The sequence below is a fragment of the Zosterops lateralis genome, assembly GCF_965231275.1.
Source record: "Zosterops lateralis genome assembly, chromosome: W".
Taxonomy (NCBI): Eukaryota; Metazoa; Chordata; class Aves; order Passeriformes; family Zosteropidae; genus Zosterops; species Zosterops lateralis.
Window position 1 is genome coordinate 23,034,323 of NC_139801.1, and position 15,642 is coordinate 23,049,964.

The 15,642-nt window shown below is 44.6% G+C and overlaps 1 protein-coding gene across 4 annotated transcripts in view; it reads left to right on the forward strand.

The window, feature by feature from the left end:
- Nucleotides 1-15,642, forward strand: part of LOC310922094 (DDB1- and CUL4-associated factor 12-like) — a 47,482-nt gene that overhangs the window by 17,536 nt on the left and 14,304 nt on the right. For 3 of the 4 annotated variants that reach the window (XM_083882428.1, XM_083882430.1, XM_083882427.1), the window contains exons 4-8: nucleotides 106-166; nucleotides 1,847-2,040; nucleotides 2,232-2,297; nucleotides 2,743-2,862; nucleotides 13,291-13,453. In XM_083882428.1, the coding sequence (XP_083738554.1) occupies nucleotides 106-166; nucleotides 1,847-2,040; nucleotides 2,232-2,297; nucleotides 2,743-2,862; nucleotides 13,291-13,453 (604 nt within the window). The remainder of the gene's footprint in view (nucleotides 1-105; nucleotides 167-1,846; nucleotides 2,041-2,231; nucleotides 2,298-2,742; nucleotides 2,863-13,290; nucleotides 13,454-15,642) is intronic. The other variant, XM_083882429.1, reaches the window with a different exon arrangement.

Here is a 15,642-nt window from a genome sequence, read left to right on the forward strand (position 1 = left end):
TCACTTTGGTATTTTTTTGTCTGCCTTGAGACCACTGCAGAATATAATGGCACAGAAAATCTGTCTCTTTTTTTTTCTTTTTGTTTTTTTTTTTTTTTCTTTTAGGATGGACATAAAGACTGGATATTTTCAATTGCATGGATAAGTGATACTATAGCTGTTTCTGGTAATGTTAATTTTTAATTTTTTTCCCCAGAATTTTATACTGATGTACAGCACTTGATAGGTCTTAGGGAAGCGCCTTTAGAAGGGATTTGAAACCATTTGGAACTACTTTGCCTATTTAAACTATTCTTGGTCTTAGTACAATGCTTTGCTTTTTTTTTTTTTTTTTTTTTTTTTTTTTTTTTTTTTTTTTTCTAGTATTAGAGGGAATACTGCTGTCTTTACAGCAGATGTTGCCATGAGAGGGTGTCTAAACAAAGTAAGTTCAAGGGAAGGATTCTACACCAGAATAATTTCAAGAGGGGTGTTGGTTGTCAGGTGATAACTTTGAACAACAGCTGAACAGTACTGGTTTTCTGAAATCCTATGAAAGACTAATGAAAACTCTGTTTTATCAAGCTATCAGTAACGCTCTGTGTGTGTGTGTGTGTGTGTGTGTATGTATGTATGTATGTATATATATATAGGCACACATACTACGGGAACTAATACAGAAGGCTGTAATAGAAAAGGTCAATTACTGACTTTTTAGTCAGTGTAGTTGGATAATCAGTGTAACTTCATAAAGTATTACTTAACTTGGGTAAAGGCAGCAATATGCTGTTGAATTAATGTATTAGTTTACTGTCTTTCTGTGCTGAGGTTTAGTATTCCATACAAGGAGGTGTCAAACTTCAGGTGACAGAAAATCTTAAATCTCATATAAAAATCAAATGCTTCAATCAATAATTCAGTAATATTAAAAAAACAAAAGCTAATCCTTGAGCTGATCCTTCTGATCCTTGCAATTCTCTAACCCAAATATCTGCATTTTAAAAAACCCCATTAAGTCACATTGTGTAGGGAAGAAATGGAGGTAGATGTCCAATCTATCAGAGCTGACTTTAATGAAAGTGAGTTGCCTAAACACCAGAAAGGATGGGTATAGGGCCTTGGATTAAGCCTGTATTGATCTTTGAACAAAAGACATTTAGCTTTCTTCATCCAGTATTGTTACTCTTACTGATTCATATTTTGTATAATTATCTTCAAATTCAGTAGAAAAATAAAATGAGTTCTTGCTTGTTTGGCCTCAGTTCCTGTGTTATATTCTTTAAACAAGAGGTTCAATGAGTTGAATTAACAATAGATTTGATTTAAATTGGTGCAAGTTGTGGTCTTAAATATGTTTCTGTTCAGTTCACTAATGTGTGTGTACATATACATAAACATACTGTCAGAAATCAAACTGTCTAGAATTGGTATAAACCCAACTGAGTTTTCTTGTAGGTTTTTGTATTGGTTTAACAGACTGTCAATCTTGGCCTTGGTAAGCCAGGCTTGGGCTGAACACATAGGCTATTCAATTGCTTCTGAGTTTATTCTACATGTGAATCTCTAATGGTGATTGTTGTACAGGATGATGCATCCTAATCAGTTTGAAAACAGATGAGATGATCTAGCTGCTTGGAAATAATGTAGACAAACCAGTTGACAATAAGTTCACAAAGTTATGAACTTAACAGCTCAGTAAAATCATTATTTTGTTAATAATAATTAATATATAGGCACCAACAGTGTGTTCAGTTAGATTAAATTAATCTAAAGTATCCTTTTGTTAAGACCTCATTGTTTATTGCAGTTCTTTTTTAAAAAGGGGAATTATGTATATGTGAAATGCTGTTATGGACTACTTATTCAGGTTCCCGGGATGGTTCGATGGGTCTCTGGGAAGTCACAGAGGATGTGTTGTCCAAAAGTGATGCCAGGCATAACCTCTCTCAAGTTCCTATCTATGCCCACATAACACACAGGACTCTGAAGGATATTCCTAAGGAGAACACCAATCCTGACAACTGCAAAGTCCGAGCATTAGCTTTCAACAATAAGAACAAGGTCAGTAAGATAAGCAAATAAGCAAGACGGCTGAATAGTCCTAAAACTGTCCATATGTATTTGAAGAAAAAAAAGTAATCTAAATCAAATATACTGGAGAAGCAACCTGGAGTGTGAGTTTATAAGGACATCTATAATACAGAAACTAACTCTTACTTTTTTTCTTCTTTTTTTTTTTTTTTCCATAATAGGAGCTGGGAGCTGTGTCCTTGGATGGGTATTTTCATCTTTGGAAAGCAGAGCACACACTATCAAAGGTGCTTTTCTGTTAGTGTAAAACTTAAAATTGAAGGCTGTTCACTATTCTTTATTTCCTATAAATGTTTGAAGAAAGAGCAGCAGTGTTTGTAAAACACTGTCCTGGTTCTGGCCAAGACAGGGTTAATTTTTGCAGCAGTCAGGAGGGGCACAGCCTGGACTCTGGGGTTATTAAATACCACCTCACACCTCACGCCAAGTGCAGAGGTGATGGAGAGGGGTGGCATTTTTCCAGTTTTCCTGAGGTGTATGGTTGGGTGGTGCCAGGTTCTGCATAGTGAGCAATCACATGTGAATCATTCACTTGTCTTGTACACACTGCTATCAGTATTGTTCTTGTTTGGTTTTTTAAAATTTCATTGCTGTTTCTAGTAAATCATTGTTATCTCAACCCATGATCTTTACCTTTTTTTGCCTCCAATTCTCTTCCCCATCCCACCGCAGGGGGAAGTGAGTGAGCAGTGCATGGTCTGGGGTGATTCAATGGGAACCCTAAATTGGGAAATACCATTCCTAAACCACAACAGTCAATTTAGCACCCAATGTGAGGCACGAAGCATTGAGGTAACAACAGATCTGACCAGAGCGGGTTGGAAACAAATTCGATCTAATCATTTGTATTAGGTATGGAGCCACTGGTCACAATGTTGCTTGGTCTGTTCACATGGTTATGGTACCTAACCCTGTATGTTCCCCTATGTGCTCCTCATGGTGCTCTTTTTCAGAGCATGGAGAGGGATCAGGATTGCTTTATTGCTGTACTGTGGGGATATCAGTTTATGACATGATAACATCAAGGGCAATGAGGGTCATCAAGGGCAATGAGGGTCATTTGTGATGTGTCTTGAGTGCTGCTCTCCTGTGTTTGCCTTGGGTGCTACCTCTGGGAATTCATTAATAATTGTATCCAGTCTGTAGGGAGAACAGAAGAGGATGATTTCCCCCAGCTTTTGACACCCTTTTCCTCCTTCAGATTTGTTACAACAGCTTGTGAGAATTTTGAATTTTCTTTGGATGTTAAAGAAGGTGCATGTTCTTGTTGCTATGTCTACTCAGTACCATCCACACCATGTTTATCACAGAGACTTCTAGGAAGGTCATTCAGAGATCTTCCCCAAGGGTAGGTAATCATGAGTGGCATGGAATGTGGGAGAAAATGGGACAGTTTTGGAGGACTTTTGTCCTCCAATAGTTTGGAAGTTCACCCCTGAACAGGACCCTGATAAAGTGGCAGAATATCTGAAAGGAAAATCCTGTGGCGATTCCAGAGAGGCAAAAAGTAATGCAGTGTGCTGGGCCCTGGCTACCCTTTACCAGATACTGCTCGTCACTAGACAGCACCCTCAGGGGGAAGAGAAGGAAAGCAGAGCAACTGCCACTGTGGCCACTCAAACTGCAGCTGAACCAGAGGAACAACACATACCAGTAGAAGTCATACCTATACAGAAAAAGAAATACAAGACCAAATCAGTTTGCATAGTGAGGGATAAAGAGGAAGTAGGGCCCTCAGAACAGGAGGAAGAAGCAGGGCCAGAAATAATCACCCAATCCCTATCCCCAGGTGAGCTGCAAGATATATGAAAATATTTCAGCCACCAGTAGGGTGAGCCCTTGGTGACCTGGCTGCTCCAATGCTGGGATAGCACAACCCACAGTTGGAAATTAGAGGGTAGTGAAGCCAAGCAACTGGGATCCCTGTCCAGGGATGCAGGCATTGACAACAGCATTAGGAAAAGGACATAAATCTTCAGCCTCTGGAGGTGACTCCTGTCAAGTGTGAGGGAAAGGTATCTTTTCAAGGAGGATCTAACAGTGCAGCAAGACAAGTGGAACACCATGGAGCGAGGTATCCAGTACCTGAGAGAATTAGCTGTGTTGGAAGTACTCTATAGAGATTCAAATAACAAGCAGTCTCCTGTAAATCCAGATGAAGTCTAGGGCACACAACCCATGTGGCAGAAGTTCCTATGGAGCATGCCATTGTCATATGCCAACTCATTGGCAGTGATGTCATGGACAGAAGGAGAACAAACAGTGAATAATTTGGTTGCCCAACTGGCAATATGAGGAAAGACTCTCTTCCTCCCTGTGGGCCTGCATCTCAGCTGTCCAAGGACTTGCAGCAATTTAAAGAGGAAATGTCATGTGCCCTGCCAGTACAGGCCAGAGTCTCTGCTATTAAGAGCAAGCACGCCTCTGCTCAAGAGAGAGAGGGAATACACCACAAGGTAGGTAACCTGTGGTTTTACCTGCATGACCACAGAGAGGACATAAGGAGGTGGGATGGAAAACCCACCTCTGCCCTAGGAGCCATGGATATGTGAGTTGAGAGGAAGAACAACCACCACAGGAAATTCTTCAAGGAAAATTCTACTCCAGTTTCCAGTAAGCAGATCCTCAGACAGAATGGAAAGTGCTGATGTTATTTCCAAACCTCTTGAAGGGACCTGTGGTTGATCATATTTATAAGAAGCAAGCAACAAGTACCATGACCAGAACTAGAGAGACCCTGCCTCCAGCCTGGTAGAGGAAAGAGATAATCAGATCTAATGCACTATGTGGATCTAATGGCCTGGCACATCAGACCCACAAGAGTACAATGCTTTAATTTACACTGGTGCACAATGTACCCTGATGCCATTGAGATATGTAGGGGCAGAATCCATCCCTATTTCTGAGGTGACAGGGGGATCCCAACACCTGACTGTACTGGAAGCTGAACTGAGCCTGGCTGGGAATGAATGGCTAAAACACCCCATTGTGACTGGCCCAGAGGCCCTGTGTATCCTTGGCATAGATTACCTCAGGAGAGGGTATTTCAAGGACCCAAAAGGACATTGCTGGGGTTTTGGGATAGCTGCTGTGAAGACAGAGGAAATTTGGCAGCTGAATACCTTGCCTGGTCTCTCAGAGGATCCTTCTGCTATGGGATTGCTGAGGGTCGAAGAACAACAGATACTGATTACTATCACAACAGTGCACTGTTGACAATACTGCACCAACCAGGATTCTGTGATCCCCATCCACAAGATGATTCATGAACTGGATACCCAGGGAGTGGTCAGCAAGACAGACCCACTCACCCTTTAATAGCCCCATGTGTCCAGTATGTAAGTCCAAGGCAGAATGGAGACTGACAGCGGATAATGTGGCCTGAACAATGTCACACCATCACACACCATCACTGAGTGCTGCTGTGCTAGGTATGCTGGAACTTTCCTGGAGCCTCTTACAAAAAGTACCCAGGGAGACTTGAGGATGACCCCTGGGGTTCTAGAGTCAGGGATAGAAAGGATCCAAGGCCTGTTACACCCCAACTGAAAAAGAGATACTGGCAGCTTATTGAAGGGGTTTGAGCTGCTTCAGAAGTGATTGGCACTGAAGTAAAGCTCCTCCTGGCACCTCAACTGCCACTGCTGGGCTAGCTGTTCAAAGGAAAAGTCCCTTCCACATATCATGCCACTGATGCCATGTGGAGCAAGTGGATTGCTCTGATCACACAATGAGCTCGAATAGGAAACCATAATCACCCAGGGATCTTGGAAGTCATCACAAACTCGCCTGAAGGCAAAGATTTCAGACTAATTTCAGAGGAGGAGAAGATGACATGCTGAGGAGGCCCAACCATATAATCAGATATGAGAAAATGAAAAGCAATATGCTCTCTTTACTGATGGTTTCTGCCATATCATAGGGATACATCAAATGTGGAAAGCAGCCATATGGAGTCCTACATGGTGAGTCACAGAACCTACCTAGGGACAAGTTGGATCAAGTCAGGTTGCAGAGCTGAAGGTCCTCCAGCTGGCTTTAGGTATCACTGAATGAGAGAAGTGGCCTGCACTCTGCCTCTGCACTAACTTGTGGATGGTAGCAAATGCTCTGTGGGGGTGGCTGAACCAACGGAAAAAGACCAATTGGCAATGTAGAGGGAAACTCATCTGGTCTGCTGAATTGTAGCAAGACATTGCTGCTCAGGTAGAAGTTGGCTTTTCAAACGTTGGTATACACATTTAGTGAAGTCCACCTGCTTAATTAACTCTAGAGGCTCTACCAATCAAGCTGGCTCTGCCCTATCAAAACCTTCACATACCATAGAAGGGGATAAAGTCCCTGTGGTACATATGAGAAATGTGTTGGGGAAGACAGTTTGAATCAGTCCTGCCTCAAGAAAAGGCAAATCCACCTGTGGGATTGTTTTTGCTCAAGGACCTGGGTCCATTTGGTGCGTAATGCAAAGGGATGGGGGAGTGCAATGTGTACCTCAAGGGGATTTGATTTTTGGATGAGAACAGTCTGTAATGTTGAATTGTTTAATATTGGTTGCTGAATGCCACTGCCACTGTGTGCCATAACTACCATGGACAATGAGGATCGATTGCGCCTGATACACTGTCACTAGATGGACATGAAAAACGACACTCACCCATCAGGTTGAGAAACGAGAAAAAGAAGAAACTTTATTTTGAGATTCTGACTTATATAGTCTTTGGAATTTGATCAGGGATTGGGGGACGAGGTTAACACCTCTCTGATCGCACAGGTCAATCCAGAAGTCCATCAATTTGTCTTTCTCCCTGGAAAGGAATGCATATTTATAAAACATCAGTTTGTTTATGTTACAAGCGTGAGAACTCCAGTACAGAATTATAAAAACATCAGAAGGATGAAAAATCAGGGTGCCATCTCACCCTTTTTCCATTAGAAAAAAAAGAAAATGAAAAAAAAATGAACAATGTTCAGTGTCTCCTTGTGGAGGGACCATCGGAGTGAACACTTGCGTCGTCTGCATCTGAGTCGTCACTTGATGGTTCATCTACTTGCTGCCTTTCAATTTGGTCACGGTGTCCAGCTTGCCCGTCGGCCAGATTCTGCCTTTGCGGTCACAGGTCAGGACAAACACACTTCACAGGTACCCAGCATACCCCAGTATCTGTGGATACACAAGCATACCCGCGCCCCAAAGCGATAAGATCATAGGGACCTTCCCACTGCTTGGTGACTAAATTTCACACCTGAACCTTTGCTCGAGGCTGATGCGTCTCGTCTGAAGCCTGTAACGAAAGCTGATGGGTTAACATGACAGGGTTATTAGAATTCTGCGGTACCATAAGGTGATTGATGGTCTACAAAGCTTTTGCCAACTGACTGTGCGAGGTTTCACCCTGCATTCCCCGTTTTTGTTTTTGAAGAACCCGCTTCAGAGTACCATGAGCGTGTTCTACAATGGCTTGACCAGTCAGAGAATGAGGGATACCAAACTTGTGTGACATACCCCACAAGTGCAGGAGCTGCCGCACCTTCTGTGAGGTGTAAGCAGGACCATTGTTGGTCCTCACAGCAAAAGGTATGCCTAGAATGGCAAAGACCTGCCTCCAGTGGGCAATGACATTGTGGGTCTTTTCTCCCGTGTGAGCAGAAGCCCACATTGCAGAGGAGAAAGTGTCAACAGTGACATGCACATACTTGAACCGGCCAAACTTGGCAACTTGAGCGACATCAGTCTGCCAAAGCTCCAAGGCCCTAAGGCCTCTGGGGTTTACCCCTGCCAGTAAAGGCGCAGCCAGAGCGTGACAGTCGTCACATGATTCGACAATGTAACAGGCTTCTGTTGGCATCAGCTGAAACTGCTTCTGCAAGGTATGTGCATTCTTATGGAAAAGCCCATGCGATGCCTTGGCCTGCACGAGCATATCAGGCTGAGGTGCTACCCACATTGGGTTAGCCAACTTGTCAGCCCTTGCATTACCTTCCACTATGAACCCTGGCAAATTGGTATGACTTCTAACGTGCAGAATGTAGAATGGATGAACCCGGGCCTGAATGGCACACCACAGGGTCTTCAGCAAATGAAACAAAGCAGCATTGCTGACTTCCTTCAGAACTGAATGACCCAACCACTGTGCTATGTCGGCCGCATAAGCGGAATCCATGACCAAATTGAAAGGTTCCTGGGAAAATCGCTCAGATGCCATGATGGCAGCCCTCAATTCAACCAATTGGGCTGACCCATCCTCATGATCTTCCAGAACCTGCCACTCAGATCCATCCTTCCAAGTAACAATGGCCTTTCCTGTCCTTCCCAAACCATCAGTAAAGACGGTGGGTCCTTGCACTGGCTCCTGACTATTTTTGGGCCGCAAAGAAATTTCAGTGAATTTTGCCACTTGCAATAGCTCATGGCTGGGCAGATGATAAGTGATCTGCCCTGAAAAATTTTCCAGAGCACTTTGCAGAGAAATACTGTTTGCAAAGCTCCAGTCAAAATCCTCCTGTGGTACTGGGAGTATGATCTTTGCAGGATCTGCACCCATCAATTGCAAGCACCGTTGCCTGCGTTTAATTAGCAATTGAGCAATGAGCTCAAACTATGTGGTTGCCATCTTCTGCGGCTGATAGGGCAGGAAGACCCATTCCAAGATGTGCAAGGGATCGGACCATTCGTCATTCCATTGGCCGATGATACCTGTGGGATGCAAATCTGTAGTGGTGATGAACATGGTGACATCAATCGAGGGATCAATGCGATAAACTTGGCGAACAGAAACAGCTTGCTGAACCTCCTCCAGCACCTGACATGCCTCAGGGGTCAATGCACGAGGTGACTTCAAATCTGAGTCTCCCTTTAACAAATCAAACAAAGGAGACAATTGTGCCGTGGTTAGTCCCAAATATGGACACAACCAGGTGATGACACCCACCAATTTTTGGGCATCATTCAGTGTCTTCACCAAATGCAAAAATTGTACCTCTTGGTGTTGGACTGTACGTTCCAAAATTGTGGCCCCCAAATATTTCCAAGGAGGTCGCTGCTGAACCTTTTCTGGAGCCACCTGCAATCCATGAGAGTGCAAAGCAGCGAGCAACTGAGGCTGTATCCTCAGCAACTCATCCTGGGTGAACGCAACCACCAATATGTCATCCATGTAATGATAAAAATGTGCATCAGGAAACTGCTTGTGAACTCCAGACAAGGCTCTGGCCACATACCATTGGCATATGGCTGGGGAATTTCAACACCCCTGGGGAAGCAACCCTCCATTCACATCTCTGTGCGGGCTCAGCATTGTTGATTGCTGACACCGAGAAGGCAAATTTCGGTCTGTCATTGAGATGCAAAGGAATTGTAAAAAAACAATCCTTCAGATCCACATGAGGACTGGCCAATCTGCAGGAAGCATGGTGGGCAATGGCATACCAGCCTGTAACGTCCCCATGCTTTCCATCATGGCATTAACTTTTCGGAGGTCTTGTAACAACCTCCATTTCCCAGACTTCTTTTTGATGCAGAAAACAGGAGTGTTCCAGGGACTGATAGAAGGCTCCAGATGACCATGGCCCAACTGCTCCTAAACCAAGTCACGAAGGGCAACTAATTTGTCTTGAGGGAGGGGCCACTGGTTTTCCCAGACAGGTTTGTCCACCAGCCACCATATAAGAGACGTAGGACACTGCGCCCTTCATCACAGTGGCCCCCATCAAAAATCCGTCCCGATGCGCACCCCCCATGCGACCAGAAAGAATCGTGATGTCCACTCCAGTGTCAAAGAGCCTGCGAAGACGGATCTCAGACAGTGTCGCACCAGGGATGCACAGGGTACAGATCTTCTCAGGACAGTTTTTGGTCAGGACAGCAGTCCAGTGAACCTGAGGTGGCCTGGTAGATCCGAAGCAGCCATCCCCTCACCACCGGTTCTCTGTCCTGCGAACAGAAGATTTAAAAAACTCAAGTTGAGCAATTCTGGTTCCTTCGGGGATAGTGATGGGGGGGGTGGGGTGAGTGTGGAAACCATGGCATAAATTTGTCCTGTGAAATTCGCATCAATGAATCCCCCAAAACTTCGTGTTGTCTCTTGGACATACAGTCACCTGACACGGGGGTAAAGTCCACAAGCCAGCTAAAAAGATCCACCCTTGGACCCTTTTCCCCAGGGAGACATCAGCCTCATGGCAGCCCCAGTGTTCGTGGGAGGCAACAGCGGCAGGGCTGGACCTGCCAGCTCCGGGGGCGCTCCAGCCCCAGCAGAGCCTGTGTTTGTCAGCAGTGCAGGAGCGCTGGCCACCACAGCCCAGACAAAGGACCCTGCTACAGCCGCGGGCCCAGACGGGGCATGTGAACTCGGTGGGAGACAGAGTGGGGCCGGCCCGGGGCTCCCCTCCCCCAATGCAGGGGGGGGGGGAACGGGGCGCAGGGAGGGGCACAGCTTGCAGAGCTGCAACACCACCCTGCGCCTCTGCCCGAGGCTCCACCAGCAGTAGAGGACAGCACCTGCGGCACAGGTGACGCCGGAGGGGGAGAAATCACAGGCGGGGCTGGAAGCAGCACAGGGCTGCTCGGGCCCGGCCCAGCCCCCCCACCACAAGCAGCGTCACTTGCCGTGCCCGGTGAAGCCGGCGCAGGGGGGAAACGGGCCAGCACCGCCCCTAGCAGCGCCCTGTCTGTGGCTTGGAAACGCACAGTGGGTGTTGCCCGCTCCGTGCAGGGCAGGACAGACACCCTGCCCCTCGAGGCATCCGCCGCCCGTACAGGTGTGGCGGCTGGCACAGACCCAGCCGCCAGCACCCCCGGCAGTGACTCCGCCACGGCCCCATCATCGGATGGATTCAGCTCCGCGCCCGCCATTCTGAGGAGGTATTTGGTGGCAATGCCACATTGAGTTGTCACAGCATTGGGCTCCAACAAAGTAGCGGGCTGAGCCAGCGCCTCCCCACCCTTCCCCAGTGCCGGGAAGGCGCAGAGAGGGGGAAGCTCCCCCTGCTCTTCTGCCTCTTGGGTGCAGGGATGGGTGGGGTCGGCACAGCCAGCTCTGCAGGACCCCCAAGGTGCCTGCAGGCCCCCGCCCACCTGCCAATTGGCCGGGACCAGCTGGCTGGGAGCTCCACACCCCCCCGGGGAACCGAACTCGCTGCCAGGGACGGAAACGTCCCCCAGCACAGCGTCCTGGGGGGAAGGAAGGGCTCCGCCCCCCAGTCGGACTCGGAACCCACCTCAGCTTCTGACAGGGGTCCTTCCTCCCCCTCAGTCTCAGCGTCCGAGCTGGAAAGCTCTCCAGGAGAGCCACAGGCACTCACAGGAACTACCAAGCTCTCATAACTTCTTAAAACATTATCACACTGTTTCCAGAGCATCACCAATTCCATTATGCCCGCATTGTAACTTGCAGACAAAATCTGGAGCAAATTGTCACCAAACTGGCTCCAGGTCTCTCGGGAAATCGCTTTTTTGGCAATAGGAAAAAAGCCTTGAATTTTTCCATAAAAATACAAATGCCAAAAATCCTCCCCAGAAACTGAAGCATGCTTCCACTCCAGCAAGCTTTGCCAAAGGTCCAAGACCAAAGCATCAACCCCAGATATAGGGAATATAATTTTTGCAAAGGCTCCAAATGAATACCCGTTGCCTTAAAAAAGCTCACAGAACCTCACCACAATCCACAGACTGCAATTCCATTTGCGGTCACCAGATGTCACTAGACGGACACGAAAAACTACACCCATCAGGTTGAGAAGCAAGAAAAAGAAGAAACTTTATTTTGAGATTCTGAGTTATATAGTTTTTGGAATTTGATCAGGGATTGGGGGGCGAGGTTAACACCTCTCTGATCGCACAGGTCAACCCAGAAGTCCATCAATTTGTTCTTCCCCTTGGAAAGGAATGCATATTTACAAAACATCAGTCTTTGTTTATGTTACAAGCGTGAGAACTCCAGTACAGAATTATAAAAACATTAGAAGGCTGAAAAATCAGGGTGACAATACACCAGTCATGAGCTCCTGATGCAGCAACCAGCTGACAGCACGCCAGACCTCCTGTCTTGGAAGACATTTTGAATGGACAGCCATTGACTAAGGGAATGGTACCCATGCTTGTGTATGTGTGTGTATATATATATATATATATTTTATTTTTTTTTTAAGATGTAGGATCTGGGCGTGATTTAGATGGTATGGAATAAGTGTTGGATAATGTCCTGGTTCCATCCAGGACAGGGTTAATTTTTGCAGCAGCTGTGAGGGGCACAGCCCAGACCCTGGGATTATTAAATACCACCTCATGCCATGGGCAGAGGGGATGAGGGGAGGTGGCATTTTTTTTGGTTTTTCTGAGGTGTACGGTTGGGTAGTGCTGGATTCCGTGTAGTGAGCAATCGTGTGTGAATCGTTCACCTGTCTAATACACTCTGCTTTTAGTATTGTTCTTGTTACTGTTCATTTTCTTATTTCATTGCTGTTTCTAATAAATTGTTCTTATCACAACCCATGACCTTTACCTTTTTTTGCCTCCAATTCTCCTCTCCAGCCCGCTGTAGGGGGAGGTGGGGGGGGGGAATGAGCAAGCAGTGCGTGGTCTGGGGTGATTCAGTGGGAAGACTAAATTGGGGAATACCTTTCCTAAACCACAACAAATGCATAAATCTTTAAGTAAAATGCAATGTTCTAAAAATTATTACTTGGGGAAAGAAACTTTCCACTCACCCTATTTTTAAGGGTGAGAGGTTCTTTTAACTTTCTGCCAGTTCTGGGTGAGCTGAACTGTTCCATAGAGAGTATAATTGATGCTTAATTAGTAGCCTTCATAAAGGAAGTTGCACTTATTTAAGTGTAATTGTAGATCAAACCCACAAATATCTATACTATTGTATGAAGTAAGCTTTTTCAGCTGAGATGATGTCTGTGTACACCTGCTGAAGAAATGGCAGCTTAGAAAGATGTAAAACAATATACCAAAATGTCCATTGTTCTTTGCATAATACATGGTTCAGCCTTTATCATCTCAATTTTGTTCAGATAAGGCATCTAATCTTCAGGGTCTGTTTTTTCTCTGGGTCAGGTTGCTTTTCTCTTAAACTTCTATTGTTGTGATGAACTTATTTTTTAGCTGCATTTGGGGTTTTTCTACTGCAGCTTCCTCAAACATAGTTTGCAGAATTGTTCTATTAGTGTTTTGCTCTCTTTTCATAATGTGTTGATTTGTCTTTCCTTTGTTTCTAGTTACTTTCCACAAAGTTGCCATACTGCAGGGAGAATGTGTGTTTGGCTTATGGTCAGGAGTGGTCAGTGTATGCAGTAGGATCACAGGCACATGTCTCCTTTCTGGATCCAAGGCAGCCTTCTCACAATGTTAAATCCGTCTGTTCCAAAGAACGAGGGAGTGGTAAGAAACTTGTCAAAGGGTGCTTTAAATGGTTTGCTTGCAGAAGTAGCTTTTAAGACTCCAGTAAGATAAGCTTCCAATAAATACAAAGGTTTTTTCATGTGATAGACTAAATTATTAATAGCATATATAGGTTTTGCTTTTATGACATTATTCCTTGAGCAACCAACAAACCAAATGTAAAAGCAACAAACCAAATGTAAAAGCAACTCTGAAATCTAATGAAGGACAACATCAATGTTCTTATGATCCACAAAATTTCATGCCATCCAAATATTACTGAACTTTTAAAAGTATGCATTTTACTTATTACTGAACTTCACTGTGCATTTTACTTCTGCTTATTTTTTACTGTGTCTTATTCTGTTTTACTTCATTTCAAAGCAAATCCAATCTTTTTACCACTATTTATACTGTCTATTCTCGCATTTTTCTCTGGGGACAGAAAAAACCCATGCTCTCTGCTCTGTCCTATCATATTGGGAGTCAGTGCTGTGAGTGAATGCTTGATTTGTAATTTTAAAGTAATGAGTGAGACACTTAATTGTCAGTGTGTATTTATTTGCTTTAAATATACAAAAGGTTACTCTTAAAAAAAAAGTTTGCAGATTTTAGTGCTGTTTTCCTATCGGCGATTGAAGGAGAGACGAGGAGACTGACCATGATCAGAATCCGATTTTACTCAGGTTTTCCAAGAACTTATATACCATTTCAGTAAGGTTAATAATTTCTACTACAATAATTAGGTTAAAAGATCATACAAACAACTCATACATTTTTCAACATATCCATGTAGGGGGTTGATTGAATCTTCTTCTCATAAGCAGATTTCTAATCCCATCTTCTCATAAGCTCAAAGTTCTGTTTGTTCTTTCCAGGGCATCCTAGTCACCAGACTAGATATGCTAATTAAGTCTGTCTTACTCTCGTGAATCCCCACAATTCCCCCTTCTGTATTAACCAAAAACACTCTTTTAACAGCCTTATCAATCAATTTTTGCACACATTGAAGCAAGCAAGGTATCATGACTAACATAATTATTATTAAAATCATAACATACATTCTTATTTTAAGAAAATCTTTTAGTCAAGGTGTCAAACCCTAGCCACTAAACAAGTTATCTAGCCATGATTCAGATTCTACTTTTAATTTAAACACACTATCTTTCAGCAACTGAATGCTTTTATGGATAGATTCTGAATGGTCAGAAAGGTTCATACAACACATGCCATCGAAATCCTCACATTCATGGCCTTGCGCAAGGAGGAGGAAGTCAATAGCGGCCCGGTTTTGCAAGCTGGTGTGCTTTACGCTATCAACATCTGTTAATAAATTTGACAGGGCAGAGCTGGTGGCATTCGTCTGTTTTGCCAGCCAGCAGGCTGCCTTATTTAATTGGCTCAAGGCCTTCTTTGCAGCCAGTCCTGGCAAAAGTAAAGAGGCCCAGTTCATCTGGGTCACAGACCACAAAGACAATTCATCATCACAATATTCATCAAATGCATGCAAACTGTGCCTTATTCTGCGGGGATACTTGTGCTGTAAAATCACGGATGCATTAGGTGTCAGCACAGTCAGCCGTCCCAAACTACAGGGACCTCCCTTGATGTGTGAAGGGATTGCTGCCTAGGCTCGATCTCCACATACCAGGAACATTCCCGGCGGCAGCCACAGGGGGGCGTTACTGGACTTAGAAGAGCTGCTAGAAGTGTAGTTACACCAATAGGTCTGGTTCCTATACACGGGATGATAGGCAGAAACATCCCAAGCTTTAGACTGATTTTTTCCTGTGTAATCAAAATTGATACAAAAATCCATTTTTACAGAACCCAGGAGTTCTAATTCTTGTGGCTCCAAGGGAGTTATTGGAAGGTAGGGAGTCCACTGATCCTATGTGTTAACAGGATTTGAGCTCTGTACAATGCTTTTAGTAGCTTTTGGTATTGGCCAGCCATCTAATGGCAAGCTGACTAAACAAGTTGAAAATGGATTTTCTGGGGATGCAGTAGCCAGGCATAAGGTTTCTTAATTGGTTGCATTAGCCAGGGTTACCCAAACATTTGTTTTGGGTTGGTTAACAGGCCATGCTGTACTACCATGGGCAAGCAATGCTAAAAGGCATAACATTTGATTCAATCCCATTTTTGCTTGTTTGTTTTGATCTATGTTGTGGAGAGAAAAAAGATTT